Source organism: Mustela erminea, chromosome 3 (genome assembly GCF_009829155.1).
Source record: "Mustela erminea isolate mMusErm1 chromosome 3, mMusErm1.Pri, whole genome shotgun sequence".
Taxonomy (NCBI): Eukaryota; Metazoa; Chordata; class Mammalia; order Carnivora; family Mustelidae; genus Mustela; species Mustela erminea.
The window spans coordinates 70,786,536-70,807,742 of NC_045616.1; the positions used below are offsets into that span (position 1 = coordinate 70,786,536).

The 21,207-nt window shown below is 36.1% G+C and overlaps 1 protein-coding gene across 5 annotated transcripts in view; it reads left to right on the forward strand.

Moving 5' to 3' along the window:
- Positions 1-2,832: 2,832 nt before the first annotated feature.
- Positions 2,833-21,207, forward strand: part of ADAMTS6 (ADAM metallopeptidase with thrombospondin type 1 motif 6) — a 313,953-nt gene continuing 295,578 nt past the window's right edge. For 2 of the 5 annotated variants that reach the window (XM_032336135.1, XM_032336134.1), the window contains exons 1-3: positions 2,835-3,560; positions 9,278-9,654; positions 12,027-12,391. In XM_032336135.1, coding sequence (XP_032192026.1) covers positions 9,558-9,654; positions 12,027-12,391 — 462 coding nt within the window. In that variant the 5' untranslated portion in view covers positions 2,835-3,560; positions 9,278-9,557. Of the gene's footprint in view, positions 3,561-9,277; positions 9,655-12,026; positions 12,392-21,207 lie in introns of all 5 variants that reach the window. The other 3 variants (XM_032336133.1, XM_032336132.1, XM_032336137.1) reach the window with 2 other exon arrangements.

Here is a 21,207-nt window from a genome sequence, read left to right on the forward strand (position 1 = left end):
CTAGGATCGAGTCCCGCATCAGGATTTCTGCTCAGCAGAGAGCCTGCTTCCCTCTCTCTCTCTCTCTGCCTGTCTTTCTGTCTACTTGTGATCTCTCTCTGTCAATAAATAAATAAAATCTTAAAAAAAAAAAAAAGAGAGAGACATAAGAGATTGATCAACCTAATGCAATATGTAGATCCTGATTCCAAAAAATACAGTGTTTTAGGCCTTTATTGACATTTGAGGACATCTGATATTTGCTGCAATTAAGGAAATATTAATTTTTTTAAAAGATTTTATTGATTTATTTGACAGAGAGAGACACAATGAGAGAGGGAACACAAGCAGGGGGAATGGGAGAGGGAGAAGCAGGTTTCCTGCTTAGCAGGGAGCCCAACATGGGGCTGGATCCCAGAACTCTAGGATCGTGACCTGAGCCGAAGGCAGACACTTAACCAACTGAGCCTCCCAGGCACTCTGGAAATACTAATGTTTTAAGAGAAATAGTGGTATAGTCATGGTTATTATATTTTTGTCCTTATATTTTAGAAACATAAGTAGGTATTTAATGGATGCAATGAAATGTTATCTGGGATTGGCTTCAACATATCCAGGGGAGTGGAGCAAATAATAGGAAAAAATTCTTCATGTGTTGACACCTGTTAAACCTGGATCATATATATTTTGGGGTTCATTATACTATTTCTCTACTTACATACGTGTTTGAATTTTCTGTAATGCAGTTACTTGTATACACACATGCATGCACATATAAAGCTAAACTGACACTTCATTTCTCATGCTAATAATGTTTTTCCCTTTCTCATACTGGTTTCCCCCCCCCCCCCCCTTAACTCAGTCATTTGGAGGAGAAAAGGAATCTTTTGGAAATTTTCATTACTCTTTTTAGACGCAGGATGGCACTGTTTGAATAAGTAATTAGCCAATGTCCATTTCTCCTCGAATAGGCTCCTTTCCTTTATAATGTTAATACTTCCTAGGGCAGTTTGTCTTAGTTGAGAGTAAAAACTTTTCAGATAACGTGTAGAGATGATCCTATTTACACCTTAACTTTAGTTTCCTGTGCTGGCAGTATCTATCTAATACCAGTTTTTTTAAAATTAAGGATAAAGTTCACAACTACTTAAAGGGTGGTTTCATGCAAAAACAGTTCTGTACCCGCTCTTCTTACTTATTTTTTGTGTTTACAATTATTGCTAGGGGATTGGTCATCCATGTATCTTAATGCAAATACATCTCTATCTATCTACCTAACTATCTATATCACCTATCTATCTCTATATGAATCCTCATTATTTAAAACTGTCAATGCCAATCACAGAACGTATTTCTACTTTTTAAATGGATTTGAGCCAAGTATTACTGATTAAGGTCAAGATGAGTACTATAGACTATAGACAAAAGCTTTCCCCTTCAACCTTCAGAAAAAGAATGGAAATAACTGTATTCTTGGACGTTCTCAGTCTGATTCATGCCTTATTTTAGCCAACTATTCATGTATTCACCAGAAGAATTACACCTACTACCTCCGGTGTAGGAAGAAAAAAAAAAATGTCAAATGAGCAATAATGTTAGCAGAAGCTTGAAACTTAAGAGCGGGTATTCAGAAGCGTCCTCCCCCCAACCTTCCCTCCGGTCCAATTCCCCTTTCTGGTTCTGGCCATCGGAAATTGACTTGGCGTTAACTACCGACTGGAATTTCAAGGCGTCAATACCCCGCCCCCCCAACCCGTGTCCCCCCCAGCTTCGGAAACTCTTAAAACCTTTCCCTACCCTACATTCAACCATAGAGACAGATAAATGATGCAGCAGATTACACCGCTGAAAGGCAACATTTGTCCTGAGCTATTTTCACATTTTTTCCTGTTTCCGATTTGTGTGCCAGACTTTTGTTTGCTTGCTTTAGGACATGGAAAACATATTTGGGCATTTCCCCCACAGTTTAATGCCAATGGCTTTCTCCCAGCAACTGAAAGTGAAAGTGCTACGTTTTAGTGGTGTTTTATCCTTTAAAGTGTGTACTAGCAGCTGGTGTGTACGGAGGTGTGGGGGTGGGACGGAGGGTGGGATTGGGAAGCTTGAAGAACCAGTTTTGAGGTTTTGTTTGTTTATCTTGAGATCGCAGCAGGGTTCCTGTTTTTTTTTTTTTTTTTCCTCCCTTTTTTGAGGGTCTGACTTTGGATTTATTTTCATTTGGACAGTCATTGAGGTTTCATTCAATGTACTGACTTAAAAAAATACACTCCACTTGTAGCTTTCCCCGGTTGCACTTTAAAACACCAGCCAGTCTCACCCTCATCTGGAAATAATGCAAGCTTCTCTTTCTTCCTCCTCCCCCACTTTTTTTTTCCCCCCTTCTTTTAAAGCCCCACATAACCTGAAGTCGGTAATCAGATGGAAAATGTGCTGGTCTTAGTTTACTTTAGTCTACTCTCCCTGTTGGTGGCAATTTTACTTGTTGAGGTATATTGAAAAAACACAGGCATTTTATGCACATGTAGCTACTGAGTCTTGAAATATGCCACTGATCTAAGTTTGCTGTAAGTTTCCTTAAGGGCACTTTATGCGTAACTTCTACTATTTTTGTTGCGTGGACTTAAAAAAATGCACGGAGAAGGACACCAGCGATCTTAACAGTGACATTAATTCATCTGAAGTCATTCATCCTCTCCCTCCCCGTTCCTTTTTCCAAGAAACAACTAATCACAAACCAGGCTAGAATTTCTAAAAAGAGGAGGAGGAAGAAAAAGAGGCGGAGTGGGGTAGGGGACTGAGTTTAGAAGGGCCAGAATCTCTCTCATTCACAGGGTGGAAAAGTTGACATTGTCTAAGCCCTTCTGAATGGCTGGTAGTTGGTTACCCTGATTGTACCTCTACCTCCCCTCCCCCTCCACGTGACGACCCAGGACACATGCGCACCCGACGCAGCCCGGCACATCTGCAGACTGACGTCAGTGTGCTCTGCCTCCGAGGAAAAGCTGCCAAAATTTTCTCCTGCTGCAATTCAAGTTGGCTGGGGGCCGGTAGTGAGATCTAGGGCTACTTCAACAAAACTTTGCTGCCCTTCCTGCTCCTCTTGTCTTCTTTTCTCTTGATACCCTTTGATGCTCTTCACATGTTATTTGCATAGCAAAGGCACTAAGCTGTCCAGGAAGAGAGGGCACCACTTCCACCCCCAATAAGCCTTTTTTTCCCCTTCCTTCTTTCTTTTTTTCCTTTCCTTTTTTTTTTTTTTTTTTTCCAGAGGGGGGGTCGAGAGAGAAAGGGGATTTGCAAAGGCAGCATCTCTGGATGGTAGCCTGGATGTGTTGATGGCATCTCTTTTATTGCCAAATCGCAAAGTCCGTTCTCTAAAGCCCGGTTTAGCCAGACTATAGGGTTTTATTCTGGCTGCAGAATAAGTAACTGACTGCTGTGGCTTTGCAAAGGGGGGCAGAAAAAAAGAGAGAGAGAGAGAGAGAGAGAGAGAGAGAGAGAGAGGAGAGAGTACGTGAGTCGTCCAGTGCAATCTCTATTGTTTGAAACTTACTTTTTATCAGAATTTGAAGATGAAAACGGTAAGGAAGACTTAACAATATTCAGTGAAACCGTTTTTGCTTTTTTTTTTTTTTTTTAATTAAAACTTGTGCTTTGCTTGTCTTCTGAATAACGCGTAGAAAACTTTTTCTCTCTCTGTGTGTATGTGTGCATGTGCGTGTGTGTGTGTTTTTAATGGCAATGAGTGAGCTTGACTGAATTCATTTTACAGATAGAAATCTTTTTAACTCCAGACTAGTCGGGGGTTGGAGAAATCTGGGTCTTGCAAGTATTTTATGATGCAAAAAATACACGTCTATTATACGAATAGACATGTTTTGTGAAATATGACTTGATTATGATTATTGTGGTCTTTTAACTATCACCAAAAAGTAATCGGGAAGGTAATAATGATGTGTATTTTAAACTGATTTCTATCTTTCTTAAAGAAAAACCTGCATTTTATAGTTTCATGTCAGTGTCTTAAGTAGTCAGACAAGTGCATATTTTATGCCTGGGCTCAGAGGGCAGAATTAATGTGCTAGCTATAGCCCCAATGCTCTAGGATATGTTAAGCTTTTAATAGGCTAATCAAAGAGATGGAAGCGTGTGTTTTTGATTTACTTTTGGCCACTTGGGACGACGTGCTAGACTCATAACCCTCCGGAGCCTTGAATATCTGGGTATGTCTGTGTATATGGTATATGGGATCAAAGTTCAGGGATTGTTGTGTGGGGGGGCAGTTGGAGTGCCAGAGGGGTTTTTGGAAGGCTGCCTTCTGATAATGTGTACTACAATTCCTGTCTTTGGTAATTTCTTTCCTTGTTGTACTAGAGGCAAAGAGAGTGAAAAAGCGCACTGAGAGGGAACAAGAGAGTGAGTTTCTTACTCTTGTTTTTATTTGAGCTGCCGGTGCAACGCGTTTGGGCCAAATGCCAACTGTCTGGGTCACACGCGTTTTATCCAAATAGATTTAGCGCTGCTGTCTGGAAATGGGCTGCTGAATGTTAACTTTAGGATCAACTCAACCAGGGCAGCTCAGACTATTACCCTCTGTCTGGGCGAAGTAGAATGGGGGGCGGAGTGCAGAATGGAGGAGGAAAGGGGAAACTGAACCATTGCTTGGAACTTTTAAAAAGACACTGGAGTGTGATTTTCAACATATTCTTTTATATTCAAATTTCTTCTGGTAATTTACTTTTCTTTCTTTCCTTTTATAGCTTATGTTGATGAGACTAAAATGTAGGAATGACAGTTTTTTAAATTCATGACAGGGAAAGAAATGTAACATACAACTGGTGTATTTGAAGGAAATTGGGAAAATTACTTTTGGAAATAATTGTTTTTCTGTGTTTCACCAAAGTGGTAACTACAGTTCTGGTTAATGTTGATTTTGTGCTTAAGTGTGATCATTGGTGTTTTGGATTTCTATAGAATAGCATATAGAGGCCAATAACTTGATTTCAAACAAATCAAATGCATTCATCTGCCACAAATGGCAGCAAAAAAAAAAAATGTATCTTGTTGTACTAATATTTTTGTGATGCTCAAGGGGAAAAACCTCTAACCTCAAGACCTGAAATAGTTTAATACTTTTCATGTCTGGGCCAATATGTGTAAGATTAATTTCTGCTCTTGTCTACTCTGACCACTTCCTCTTCATTTCCTTAGCAACCACTAGTAGCTACTAGTGGTTTAGGATGGGTCTCTGTGCCAAATCCTACCCTGTGTGTGAGTTTTATGAGAAAATAAAGAGAGTTAGCATATTAAGAAAATTAATAACACGTTCTTAGGAGAAGAAGAAAAGCCAGAAGAGGTGGATAGTTCTCTTGGTTCTACCAAAAGACAGTTGATTATCAACATTTTGTAATAGCCTCAGAAGAAAAAGTTGTTTCTGCTTTTCAACAGAGAAGTTATAATACAGATAGTGTATTATACTTGCCATCTGGAAAAAAAAGTTTGGGAATATATGTAACTTGGAGCTTGATTTTTGTAGAATGATGTTTTGTATGTTTGCTTTGGGCTCATTTGCTCTTCTTGATAGGTGAGTTTTGAGTGTTTTCAATTATACCTTGGGATGGTAATCTCACAAAGTTTATAAATGATCTGGAAACCTTTGTACTTATAGCCTAGTAGTGTCCTTGGCATATAGTAGGTGACACTAAATGTTTGTTGAGAGGATAAATGGAAAATGAAATGAGAAGTTAATTTTCACATATAAAAATTAAATACTTGAAGGGAACAGAGTATTGTTGCTTCCTCTGAAGACCAATCAGCCTTAAAATAAAGAACCAGAGTTAAAATGGATGAAAGAAGTTGAGTAGGATGTTATACATGTTCTTTAGCTCCATAATAATAGTTCATGAGAGGAAATTATTACCTTGGCTACTCCCAGATCACTTGAGTAGGAAGTAAAGATGATAAAGGAAAAAGACAAGTAAGAACCCTTCAACCAGGGAAACTACTGAGGCAGTAACTGTAGAGCAAGTTGTCTGATCTTATTTCCACTTAGCTAGGGTACCTTTGATCCATGGAAGGAAGTAAATAATCCCTTAACTTTACTGGCTGGTACATTTGTATTTGGGAAAAAAAGCATATGTGAAATCAAAGAAAACGGAATTTTTAAATTTAAAATATTTGTAAGCCCAGTTATCATGACCTACATTCTTTGTTATTTGCGCTAAAAGACAATACAATGTTATTGATTGATTCCTATCATCATATTTAACTATTCCACATTTTGCATGAAACGCAAGAACATGAAACTATTTTTGAAGTAAACCCTTTGAAAAGTATCATACTTCTTTTGAATAAGATAAGGAGGGGGGTGTTAATATTTCCTTAGTCATTAAAGTGAAGTGTGCGGACATTTTACATCATGTGTAATCTAATTTAATTGACAAGTCTTTGTGAGGTAGATACCATTATCTTGGTTTTATTGATGAGGAAACATATTCAGAGAGGTTAAGTAACTTGGAGTCAAGCCAGAACGCCAAGCCTTGTCCTTTCCACAACGTAATAATGCTACTCTTATACAATATAAAGAGTTAATACATAATGATTTATGAATAGTTATGTAATATTTTAATGTTAGTTGAATTATGGAAGCTATATTTGAAAAAGTCAGTGTTTATACACATTTCTTTATAATAGCCAGATTAAGCTCTCTAGCAGGTGTCAGAAAGTGGGTTAACTATTCATTTTTATTGTGTAGGTAACTAAGAGAGGTTATGTTAGTTGTTGTTGATTTTAGTTGACCCTGGTCAACTCATTTACTTATTAAAGTTTCTTCACTGGCTCCAGAAGATTGAGAAAAAAGTGGGGAGTGAGGATGGGTGTGAGAAAGGAGAAAGAAACTCAAATTTCTTGCATGCCCATGTGCCAGGTACTGTAGCTAGTGGTGGAAACAAGGTTTGGTTTAACTTTTTAAAGGTCCCGCTCTTTCTATTATGTACAGTTCTCTGAGTCAGGAAACTGGTCTTGGTGTGGCTATGTTCTGTGCTTCAGGGTCTTTCATGAGGCTGCAATCAAGATGTTGGCAAGGGTTCTGGTCACCAAAGAATGCTCGACTGGTGAGGGATCTGCTTCTAAACTCACATATTAGTAGGCAGGGTTCAGTTCTCAAAGGCCATTACGTTGAGGGCCTTAGTTCCATGTTAGTGGTTATTGGAAGGCTGCTCTCAGTTGCTTGCCATGTGAGCCCTTCTATATGACAGCTGGCTTCATCAAAAAGGGAGTCTACTAGTAAGATAGAAATCAGAATTTTTTTATAATATAGTCATTGACGTGACATTTTCTCAACACTTTATTGGTAATATTTTTCAAGTTACTCAAGGGAAGGGAATTATGCAAATGTGTGGATATTAGGAAGCAGGCTCATTGGGGCCATCCTAGAGGCTGCCTGACATAGCAGCAATAATATCCACTTTATAAGATTGTTGTGAATACTAAAAGAAGTAACATACATTTAAAATTCTCTTCATTTTTGGTCTGACCTTAAACTGACTTTCTAGATATTACCTGCTAGTCTTCTCCATAGGAACCAAACTTATTATTATTACTGAAATGACTTTCTATTTTTTTCTTCCCATCTAGACTTTGTAGAATCTATGTCTTTAATTTGCAATGATTGCTCCCATTGATTTGAACTGTGAAATTGTGTTCATCTTCCAGGGCCTGTCTCAAATGCCAATTTTTAAATAAGCTTTTCTTGATCCATCCTTCTCTAATTCAGAAGTCATTTCCCTCATCTGATCTCCTCAATGCCATTTCATAATTTTATTATGGCAAATGTCAGTCTGCCTTGAATTTTTTTTCTTTCTTGCTTAGATTATGAACTCTCAAATGGCAAGGATTGTGTTAATCTTTTCTGTAGCCTCATAACAGCATTTTAAGAACATAGTAAATCATATTTGTTGATTAATAAATTAGTTTTTGGATGGAAGAAGTTTTAAATGATTGTAGTTGTTTTATTTGTTGTAATAACCAATATTTTTAGCACCATAGGGAATGAAGTATTCCACATAAATTAATTTTTCAATCAACTACGAATATCCTCTTATATGCCTAAAGTGATTTTCTTTTAATCAGTATTTATTCATTCATTTACTCATTTTTTTGACCAACATATATGTAAACATTTATTATTTAATCCCATACATTAGGAATGTGGAATGAAAATCTTTCTAGTGCTTTTTGTGTACTTCTCTATATTAGTAATATGTTATATTATTAAAAACAATTTAATCTTTTATTCCTGACTCGGGCAGTGTTTTGAATATATATTGAGCTATAACACTATAGGAACTGTCAGACTATTTAAGGGCCATTTGCCTGTACCCCAAACCATATTACTTTGGGGTTCTGCCACTAATTTCTAGTTTGTCTTTCTTTTTCTTCAGTTTTGTGCTGTTAGTGACGTAGTTTCTTAGTTCCTTTGCTCTTTTCTTCCAAAGTACTATGTGCTGGGAAATCAGGTAGTCACATATGCTTGCATTTTGGTATGAAATGTAAATTCGTGGACTGTGAGTTAGGTTGTGAGTTGAAAAGAAAGTGCATGAGATAGGACAGGAAATCTGTTGTGATACCTGAAATGAATTTTTAAAAATTCTTTCTTTTTCAGAAAATGAACTTCTTTTATTTACAGTTACATTCTAGATAGGTGAAGTTGTCTCATATGTGTTCCTTTTTAAGTCATATAAGATTTACAGATAAAATCAAGGGGTAAGGTAAATATGGCTTAAATTTTTAGAAGTTTATTTTGTGCTAGTGTCTGAGTGTTCACAGACCGCTGCTTAGTGTCACTCTGTATTTGCAGATATACTCTAAGAAAAAATAATAAGTGTCTTGTATAGCAACAAATCAATCTTGAATATGAGTGTTCTAAAAAGCACATTAAGGAATGGGAATATATACTATTTATCCCTTACATAAAATGAATTTTGGTTGTAAAGTCACTCTACTTTTTATTTTATCAAAAGGAGGTTAGTCACTGTACCCACACATTTTTTTCTTCAAAGCTTAAAAAAACAATTTTTATGATTTCACTTTAGATTCTTTCTTTGATTATTAAGTAACTCTGGCATTATCCTGCTAACCATTTAGGTTTCTGATTGTTTAGTCTTGTGAATGTTTTTAGACTATAAAGAACAAAATAGTGTAATTTAACTATATTAAATCATACTGTATTTTTTGTCTTTTGGTAAACATGCATCAATATTTTTCATTTAACATTAATTTTGTTTGTTTGTTTTTCTAGGTTAAAAAATGGCCATACTTTAGTAACTAATCAGTCAAATGCTTTGCTTGTGAAAATTTTACCATCATTCTTTTGTTTCCTTTTGGATTGAAAAAATGAATCCAGATACAGAAGAAAGTATGGGATGTTGGAAAAAAGTACCTGTTGAACAGTGGAACATCTAATAATTAATTTGCAAGAAATTTTACAGAAATAAAATTGTTATGCTTCGATTTTGGTATGGTATTGACTCTCTAGCACATAGGTAGCCCTCCAAAAAAATCATCTAGTTTTCTAAATTATGGAAATTTTGTGGAAGACGTTGACCTGGATTTTGAGCCTTATCATGGCTTCATCGGAATTTCATAGTGACCACAGGCTTTCATACAGTTCTCAAGGTAGGGGTCCTGCTTGTGAAAGTGACCAAAAAATACTGCTATTAATTTGATGAGAAAAGATTTTGAATATTTAGTTTAGGTGAATGTTTTCTCTGGGATATGTAGTGATAGAAGTGGAGGCCCACTGTATCAACAGAGTGCTAGTTTCATAAATCTTAAGGGTTCTAAGTAGTCTAACTTGTTATACTAGTATTTAACATCTAGTGTAATTTACAGTTGACTGATCTTTCTTAGATGATAGACCCAGACCTCTTATTTTGAATCCTAAACTTTAACAAGCTCATTTATTGCTAAGAGTTACAGGCAAGGTCATGTTCAAAAGGAATCCAAGGGTTTATGCTATAAAAGAGCAAAAAACTAGATTCTGATATAAGGTTCCTCTAATATGGAGGCTAAGTGATAAAAATACTTTCCAAGCTTAAGAATTCTGATATAAGAACTAGAATCTGAGTAAAAAAAGTAAGAGAGGTAAGAAGTACAATTTTTCAAACTCTAGTCCATAGGTTCCTAATCTGAATCCATAGAATTGAACTCTATTTATTTATTTATTTATTTTTAAGATTTCATTTGTTTATTTGAGAGAGAGAGAGAGAGAGAGAGATAGCAATAGAGAACATGAGCTGGGAGGATAGGGAGAAACAGGTTCCCCACTAAGTAGGAAGCCCCGTGGGGGGCTTGATCCCAGGACTCTGGGATCATGACCTGTGCCGAAGACAGAAGCTTAACAGACTGAGCCACCACAGAATTGAAACCAGACGCCATGTAGAATTGAGCTTTATATTATAGAAAAGATCTTAACAGAGATCCATGGAGTGAATGACATTTTGTTTTCCATGGACATGGCCAGTCTTTATAGATTTATTAAAATGCCTTTTTGATTGCCCTCCCATGAATGTTTGGTAACTAGTAATTTTTTGGTGTGGATGAGCCAAACTTTCAAGCCTTTCTATGTTGATGTATATCTAGAAGTCTATTTGTATACAACGTGGCTCTCAAAGTTTTTAATAAAGCTGTAGCATTTAGTGTGAACTCTTACTTATAAGAGATGAAATAAATACTGTCTTTTAATTTATTTCTATTTGGTCATACTCTCATGGGAGTTTATATTTGTGGGTGAACTCCATGTATAGACAGTGAGGCAATGGACAGACATTTGGTTTCCCTTAGTGGTAAACCTCACTAAAGGAAGATGTGGTTAAGAAGGTAGATTGGAACTATTAAGTATTCATAAATGAGGAAAATATGTGTAATAATTCTTTAAAATTTTTTCAATCTAAGATTTTTTAAACAGCTTTATTGAGATACAATAAATATATGATTTGATTTACTTATGTAAAGTGCACCATTCAATGGTTTATAGTATATTTGCAGAGTTATGCAACCATCACCACAATCAGTTTTAGAACATTTCAACACCCCAAAAGAAACCCTGTGCCCATTAACAATCACTCCCAAATTCTCTCCAAACCACTCTCCACCCCAGCCCTAAACAGCCTTAATCTACTTATGTCTTGAGATTTTCCTATTCTGAATATTTCCCACAAAACAAATCACATAATATGTGGTCTTTTGAGATTGACTCCTTTCACGTTGCATAATGTTTTTAAAATGTTAGATAATGAGCTTTAATAATGAAGGCAGTTATTATGAAGTTTCATTTATGTCATACATGTATCACTTCTGTGTTGAATAATATTCCATTTTATTTATTCATTCATCAGTTGATAAATATTCAGATTATTTCTCCATTTTGGCTATTATGAATAATGTTGCTATGAACAATCATGTACAACTTTTGTGTGGATATGTGTTTTCATTTCTCTCAGGTAAATACCTAGGAGTGGAATTGCTGAGTCCGATGGTAGTTCCATGTTCAACCTTCTGAGGAACTGCCAGACTGCTTTCTGAAGTGGCTTCTGTATTTTCCATTCCAACTGACAATTTAAAAAATATTTCTGCAAAGCTGTAGAAATTCAATATTCACTCCTTTGGATAACTTTAACACACATTTTATCTGAGCTAAATTCTATTATTTTAAATATGTGTACTTTTCACTGTTTTTTATTTCCCTATAAAATATTCCTATTTCCTATAAGAATTTAGCTTTTAGAATCCAGTAAGAAATAAATGTAAAAACAAAAAAATAGTCTTTCAAACTAATTTTAAAATAATTCTATTTTGAGGAATAATTGGAACTTAATTCATCATTAGATTTTAAGCTTCATTTTGTTTAATGTAACAGTTTTTATTCATATCTCACATATAATGATGCTGATACAGTTTTTGTTGTTTATACTGCTACTTCTTCGTTCTGTTAAATTTTCTTTTCTTCCATGTGTTTTCTCTGGATTCTCTGCCTTGTGATTACAAAGAGGAATTCCTGACTTATCTAGAACACTACCAGCTAACTATTCCAATAAGGGTTGATCAAAATGGAGCTTTTCTCAGCTTTACTGTGAAAAATGATAAACACTCCAGGAGAAGACGGAGTATGGACCCTATCGATCCACAGCAGGCAGTATCTAAGTTATTTTTTAAACTTTCAGCCTATGGCAAGCACTTTCACCTAAACTTGACTCTCAACACAGATTTCGTGTCCAAACATTTTACAGTAGAATATTGGGGGAAAGATGGACCCCAGTGGAAACATGATTTTTTAGACAACTGTCATTACACAGGATATTTGCAAGATCAACGTAGTACAACTAAAGTGGCTTTAAGCAACTGTATTGGGTTGGTAAGTAGATGTTATAATTTTTAGTTTCTGATGGGGAAATAAATTCACAAGAATTTATAGTATATAAATGTCTTTCCTCCCATTAAGAATATACAGAGTTGGGTTAAGAAAGGAAGATAATAGTCTAAATTTTTTTTGTTATTTCTGCTGTCTTTGCTTTTGATAGCCCTTTGATAGTGTTTGCATTAACTCTTCAAAGAATAATTTTTAGAACCGTATATTATTTGTAGAATAAATTAAATACATTGATTGCTAGTTTCTTTGTAAATGGTGTTGGGCTTTATATATAAAACAGATTTTTTTGGAATAAGAATAATCCAAAATAAGGGTGCCTGGGTGGTTCAGTGGGTTAGGGCCTCTGCCTTTGGCTCGGGTCATGGTAACGGGTCACGGGATTGAGCCTTCTGCTTGTCAGGGAGCCTGCTTCCCCTGCCTCTCTGCCTACTTGTGATCTCTGTCTGTCAAATAAATAAATAAAACCTTTTTTAAAAAAAGAAAAGAATAATCAAAAATAAATCTGTATTGAAACTTCTCATATATTAAAATGACACTTGCTATTAAATATGATAGAATAATACTGTTCCCAGTCATCAGCACTGCCATCTAAGTTTGGATACTCTTCTATATCTAAGGGGATAGTGGAGTGTCACCCATCTAGTCTTTATCCTTTATTTATTTATTTTTTAATATTTTATTTATTTATTTGACAGAGAGAGAGATCACAAGCAGACAGAAAGGCAGTCATAGAGAGAGGGGGAAGCAGGCTCCCTGCTGAGCAGAGAGCCTAATGTGGGGCTTGATCCCAGGACCCTGAGATTATAACCTGAGCTGAAGGCAGAGGCTTAACCCACTGAGCCACCCAGGTGCCCCTATTCTTTATCCTTTATTAAGACGTGCTGACTCTTGCTCTCTTTCCCTCTATTTTTTAACACATTTTTATTTTACTTTGTTTCCTATTGAAACTGCATGGCCCATGTTGACTCCTTTGGCTACTTAAGATGTGGTCTGCCAGGTTTGCCCACTGAAGTTACTGTTTTCTCCTTGGCAACTAATAATGAATTTGTGAGCAGATACTTTGAGACTATGTAAATACTCTGTTCCTCATCACACCTTTGCCCACCACACTTAGTAACTCCTGCATCTATTCTTATTTTGTTTTATGTTTCATTTTTAATCAAATGTAAAATGTAAACACTTTTTCTAAAAATCCCACTTTTTGAAGCGCCCCCCTCCTATTTTTAAGTAGGCTCCACACCTGATGTGGGGCTTGAACTCAAAATCCTGAGATCAAGCTCAATTGACTCTACCAATTGAGCCAGCCAGGTACCCTTCAAAGGTCCTTTTAACCAATTCTGTTTCTAGTTGTAAATAATGTAAATGTAGAGATAATTAGTGTTTTCTAATCCTATTTTCTCACCCATTGTTTCAGTATTTCAACCCTTGCCCCATTCAAAGAAGACTTCCTAATATTACTGTTTGTCTATTGTTCAAAATAATGTCAGATTTTAGTTTGCTTTATATTTAACCATGGCTTTCTTATCCAGGTTTTGTATTTCTGGAGTTTCTAATTACTGTTATTTTGTCTTATTGTGAAAAAAAATCAAAAAATTTTTTTAACTAAATGATCAGTATTATCCATTTCCTTAGTCTTTGTATCTATTGCTTGGAATATATTCATTCTTTGGAGGCCCTTTTTTTCTTCCAGTCTGTTGGTTAATTTCTTGAGCTATTGTACATCTCTCATATTGAGATTCTTTTTTCCTGGTTAGTTCTACATCTTCCTCTTTCTGAGTTTACATCCTGGTTTTATTGGAGAATATCTTCAAGTAATTATGTCAGAAAATGTGTCTGAGAAGTAACATTTCTGAATCCTTACCTATTTGAAAGTTACTTTATGTTGCCCTCATATTTGGTTAATAATTTAGCTGGATGTGGAATTCTGGTTTCAAAAATCAGGGGCACCTGGGTGGCTCAGGTCATGATCCCATGGCCCTGGATTGAGCCCCACATCAGGCTCCCTGCTCAGCAGGAAGCCTGCTTCTACTTCTCCCTCTCCCACTCCCCTACTTGTATTCCCTCTCTGTCTCTGTCAAATAAATAAATAAAATCTTTTTAAAAAAATTATTTTCCTTCAGAACCATGGATGGTGGAATTGGGAAAGGGAAATATGGGGCATCAAATTTATAAGTACGATTTTATGTCTTAGGAAAGTATTTAAGGATCTTTAAAAAAATTATCACTGATTAATTTTGGGAGAATTTTGGGAAGCAGTCTGCTTCTTGTTCTTTTCTTTTTCTTTCCTAAGATTTTTCCTCAATGAACGTGATATGATCTTCTTTTTATCCTTTCTATTTTAAGAAGTTTATAATAATGTCCTAAGCTGTGGATCTTCCTTCCTTATCCTTATTTGATATATAATGGTTGCTTTCAATTTAAAGACACACCTTCAGCTTAGAGAAATTTAATAAGTTATTTCCTTAATTTCTCTTCCTGTTCCCTACCCCTGCCTTTTTGTAATTAGTTCTTTACTTCCCTTGTCTTTCTCTTTTTCCTTCTTATTCTATTTTATTCTAAGTTCTAGGAGATCTCTCCAATTTTGCTTTCTTTTCCTTCAACTGATTTAAAAATTACAAGCAGTCATACTTCTAATTTTCAAGAGATTGTCCTTTTTAATTGTCCCTTTCTTTACATTTTGTTCTTATCTCTTAGTTATGTCCACAGTTGCCTTTCAACATTTTCCCTTATTCACTCTTCCATTCACCAAATATTTATAAGTACTGATCATATAATAGGCACTGATCTAGGTGCTAGGAGTACAACACTTAACAAAAGAGAAATTCTTGTCATCACAAAGCTTGCATTCTCGTGGAGGATATACATAATCAGATAAATAAATAAAAATCACAGTACGTTGGATAATGATAAGTTCTAAGAAGGAAAAATTACTGAGTGAAGACCTAAGGAAAATGAGGAAGGTAAGCTGACATCTGAAGGAAAGGATTTCCAGGTGGAAATCTTTATGAAGATGTGAGCTAGGAGTGTTTGGGAGACAGCAAGAAGACTGCCCTGGCTGGAACTCATGAAAGAAAGGGAGTGTAATGGAAGGTGAGGTTGGAAAGAGAACTGCGGCCAGATGGTAGATTTTAGAAGACACAGGATCAAATCAATGATGACTTTAAGCTTGAAGCCTGGACAACTAGAGGAAAGCAGCCACGAGTTGAGATAAGAAAGACTCAGGTATTAACTGAGATGGAAAACCTGGAGGAGGACCGTACTATGGGTCAGTGTATATCTTAAATTCAGTTGGACTTATTAAACTTGATATGTTGTATAACATATTGGATATGCAAGTCTGAAATTCAGGAGAGGGATATGAATCATGGATTTATAAAATTGGGAATCATCAATATATAGATGATATTTAAAGCCAGGAGATTATATGAAATTGCTTGGGGTAAGGGAATATAGAAAGAATAAAGAAGAGATTAAAAAAAAAAAAAGAGGCTTAAGGAACTGAGCCTTTGGGCACTCTAGGAGGTTAGGGAGGTCAGAAAGATGATGAAGAGATAGCAAAGGATAATGAGGTAAGAAAGTTAGAGGAAAACCAGACAAATATCCTAGAAGCTAAGAAAAGGAAGCATTTATTTCAAGAGAAAAATGCTGCCAAGTCAAAATAAGAGGACTGAAAACTGGCCATTGGATTTATCAATGAGGAGATTGTTGGTGACCTTGACAAGCAGTGCTGAAGTCATGGTGTTATATGGAATATAGGCAAAAACCTGATTGGAGTAGGTTTGAAAAGCAATGGGAGAAAAGGGGACATAGATAATTATTTTAAAGACTTTTTTGAAAAAGTAAATGATCAGTTGCTATAGACAGAGTGGAATCAGATGAGATTTTGTTTTATTTGATAAAGATGGGAATGATTATGTAGAGAAAAGGAAAAATTTTCAAGTTCCTCCATAAAAGAGGAAATAAAAACGATTATATGATCACGAGGTGTAGGTGGGCAGATATTTGGGTTGCAGGAGTTTGCAGGAGGTTATACCATGTTTATTGGAATGGAAGATGGCAAGATGAGTCATTAGGGATTAAGAGGAGACGAGAAATTATGGAATACTTATCCAACAGAACAGGATACTGAATGTATTAGAGAAATGTAGTAAAATTGCTGTGAAGCATTAAGGACATTGTTGAGATTATGGTTATGAATTTAAAGTGAGACTAGTCAGCATCTCGATGTGTTTTTCTCGGTCTAAATGAAGCTGCAAGATTGCAGGCCCAAAGGATCAAAACTGGTTTGATCAGAGTTGTGGTTTATCAAATAAATTCTGTGAAGGAAGAAAAGAGCAAGGGAATTGAAGGTGGAACTGAAGATGGATTAGGAGAGAGTGAGGACATGAAGTAGGTGGAGTATAATGAAAAGATGTAGAATCCTGAGGTCTTAGTGGGTGTAAAAGAACTATCTCTTAGAGTTGGGCTACTAGAAGGATAGTCCTAGAAGAATGGGATACTTGAAATTGAGATTTTGAGGGTCGCAAGCATTGAAAATACTGAACTCTAGGGTTTGACTATGGGTATGGGCTTAAGATAAAATGAATGACAAGATATTTGATGGAGAGCAGGTCAAGGGATTGAGAGGGCAGGAGTTGAAGGAACCATCTATGTCTGTAGTCCTTAACCTGGGGTGCGTGAATGAAATTCAGGGGATTTGTGAACTGGAATGGAGATAAATGACATCTTTATCTTTACTAATTCTTTTTTTTTTTTTTAAAGATTTTATTTGTTTATTTGACAGAGAGAGATCACAAGCAGGCAGAGAGGCAGGCAGAGATTGAGGAGGAAGCAGGCTCCCCGCTAAGCAGAGAGCCTGATGTGGGGCTGGATCCCAGGACCCTGGGATTGTGACCTGGGCTGAAGGCAGAGGCTTTAACCCACTGAGCCACCCAGGCGCCACTATCTTTACTAATTCTTAATTGAAATTTAACAGTTCCTTCAATTATGAATGTAGATAACAAACCAATAAGGTAATAGCTGACACCAATAGAAATTATAGATATTTTCATGTCATTTTACAGTTTTGCAGGTTCTTCAAAATATTACTTATGTTAATCACCATTGTAAAATTATGATAGTTATTAGCTCCGCTGCAGATCTTTTTATTTAAAGTGTTGGAAAAAGCCACATGCATTCTTATATTACATTTTTAAAAATACTTTGTTAATGGTATTTCACTACAACAGTTTTCTTTATAATCCTATGTATTTTTTCTACATTTAAAATATTATTCTTAGAAGTAGTCCCTAGGCTTCATCCTCACTAGATTTCTAAAGGGATCCAGAACACACACACATACATTTTAAGAACTGGTCACTTAAGATAGTGAAATCAACAATTATTTCAGGAATAGTATTGCAGAGAATGACAGTGATCCAGAAGTTAAATCTTGAATGAATGAGGAAAGTGCCTATGGCTTATTAGTAACTGCAATAGCAGAGGGAGCTGGTGATGGCATGAGATTGGAAGTTGGCAGGGGTTTTTGTGGTTTTTGTTGTTGTTTGTTTTAGAGGAAGGAGAGAGTGAGAATTGTCTAGAAATGGTAGTGAATCACATGGACACTTCCCCTACCTCCTGGTCCAATAGGAGACATATAGGAAAGAAAACAGGATCCACCATTCCAGAGGACTGCGGGGAAGAAAGAGTGTCATTTTGAGAGACCCAGGTGTTTGAGCAAGATGAAGTGAACATTCACAAATGAGGCTGAGCTTGAGTTTGAGAAGGCACAAGGGAAGTGTTTTAAATGGTGAAAGGGGAGAGTTAGGATATGGAATCAGAAAACATGATGCACATAACCATAGGGGGAATTGAATCCAGGGGATGCGTCTTGGGCTTCTTGTAGGGATTGGCATGTTAGGGAAAGGGGGCTGGATGGTTTTCATCCTGATGGCCTGAGGCACACTGTGTAGAGGTGAGTGGAGGTGCAGAAGGAAGTGAGGGAGAGCAGGGTTCTTGCTAGGCATGTACAGATTTCTGGCCCTCCATCATCTACCCTCCAGAACTTTTCTAATTTTGTAATAATTTTCCCCCTTCTTCCCTCTAGCTCCAATAGCTCCTTGCTGTTCCTCAAATACTGTATGTGTGCTCATATCTCATTGCCTTTGTTGCCATTCCCACTGTCTGATCTGCTCTTTCACAAGATACCTGTCTGACCTGCTCCTTCATTTTGTTCAGGTTTCTGTACAAATATCACTTTATTAGAGAGGATGTCCCTGACCATCGTAAACAGTATATAATTCTCTCACCTCTGATTAGTTTCTGTCCTCTTAAACTGCTTTTTTCCCCCTTAACACTTAACATTGCCAGATTGATCATTTATCTAATGAATGAATCACTCTTATCTAGGTCTTCCCACCAGAATATAAGCTCCATCATAGAGCCAGAAGTTGGTTTTGTTTACTACTGTATCCCCACCACCTAGAATAGTACTTACCATGTGGTAGGCACTCAGATCATCCTCAGTGAAAGAATAAATAAAGTCAGAAACAACCCTCAGAGGATAAAGGGATAATAATATACTGCCTAATAATAAACTAATAAACTCCAATGTCAATTGAAGAATTGGTTGCTTAACTTTGCTTAGTCTGTATTTCTCACCTGCAAAGTAGAGATTATAGTAGTACTTACTTCACAGAGCTAGTAAGAATAAGTGAGAAAATGTGTACAAACATCTTACAGAGTACCTAATACTTAAAATTTCTGGATTTTTTTTTCCAGAGTCTTTCCATATTTGAAATTAGAGATTTTATTTACTTACCAAGCTACTGACTCTGATTTCCCCCAACAACCTGAACTTCTTGTCTGGAACCTTTCAACATCCTTCTGCCCACAGGTTAGCAAGATACGACTTTAGTGCTCTATCTTTCTGGGCAGTACTCATTACCTCACTTCTTATAGTTCTCTCTTACCGAAACTTCTTACACATGCCCTCTTTTCTGTAAGACCATGCTCAGTTTGTGATCACATTGTTACTCTTCCTGGTAGAATAATTCATGTTCAGGTATTAGACTGTGTTAATGGCATATTATGTTATTCCTGTCAGTATTTGCATTTAATTTAGGGACTTATATTCTTAAAGTAAAGCAGACAATGGCGAAATAATGTGAAGTGACTAAAGCTTGCATTTTTGTTTTTTGTTTTTTTGCATTCTTTAGTTCATTTAGTGTAGGTGCTTGCCAATTTCACCTATAAGTTAGAGCAGCTTTGATTATGTTTTATCTTTCTTTTCAAGCATGTGGTACTTAACATTAATTTCCCTAAACAGAATCATAGAGATTTAGATTCAAAAGGACCTTAGAGATTATCCAGACCAGAGATTTTCAGCTTTTTTTTTTTTAAAGCAGCAAGACCTTTTTCTCAAATGAAATGTTATGTAGAAAAGTACTATATAGATTAATAAAAGCACAGCTGATTGCTAAGTGCAGGAATCTAAGCCCTATAGGTCTCCCTTTGTTGTCTGGGGCAGTCCCTTGAGGGCACTTCCCTGGAACCCTTAGGGCTCTCCAGAGTGCTGTTTTAAAACCACTAATTTACACCAACCCTTTCATTTTTCCAGCTGAGGAAATACACCAAGAGAGTTTGTGTTTCACCCAGTGTTGCAGCATAAATTAGTTGGATTAAGAGCAGTCCTCACATGTGCTGTATTTAAGAAAACACTAATAGACCAGTATGGAAGTTCTTATTTCTAATGCAGATAACTTTTACTCTCTCATTTCTTTAAATCTACCAACTTTTATCTGGTGTTCATACTACATATGAAACACTTTCTATAGTTATAACCGATAAAAAGATTTATGAAACATTAACCTTTTGCCTATAAAAAAGCAAATAGTATAGTTGGGGAGATAAAACATGCAGTTGAAAAGTTATACCAAATGTAAATATAGCTTCCAGACTTGAGAGGTAGCAAAAAACTGTGACATTAATCAAAAATAAATGATACCGATAATAAGCTCTGTTGGAGCTCAAAAGAAAGTTGAAGCTACTCAATTTGGGCTAGAGAAAAATTTAAAAAGGAACTATAGTTGAGCTAACACTCTGCTATGTGAATAGGTATAAGGAATATATCATATGAATAAGAGCAGAGCTTTATGTGAATTACAGCTCCTTTATTTATCTCTATGTAATGTTGGAGAAGTTCTTAAGCTCTGAGTCGGTTACTTCATCTGAAAATGAAGATAAATAGGATATATGTCAATCAAGGACATATTAACTGGTATGACATGAACTTTAAAATGTCCATTGTTTATCACAATAGAAATTTATTTCCCTTTGTATCAGTGTCTATGCTGGGCAGCTTTCCATGAAGTCAGTCAGGGACACAGATTGCTTCTCTTTCAGCTTCTGCCTTCCCTAGGTAGTTTTTCAGAAAGAGTATTTTCTTTGGGAAGGTTTTCAAGAGATGAGCTTAAAAGTAGTATATAGTATTCTTCTCATTTTCTATTGGCCAAAACTTAATTATAGAGCTATCCCTAAACACAGAGGATGTAGTTAAGCTGTGTGCACAATTTGGAAAGGAAACAAGTCTTAGCGAGTACATGGCAATCTCTGCTACTTCACAGAAGTTTGGAGGAAATAATGTATGTGACGTGCTTAGTACAGGACATGTATGGCCTGTAGAAGAATTTAAAAAATCCTCTTTAAGATATAGATAAATTTATATAATGTTTTGCTGGGTACAGATAATTGACTGAATTTCTATTAACATATGTTTTAACCTCATTTTGGAAAGGTATCAACTTATTTTTGACTCTTGGCAA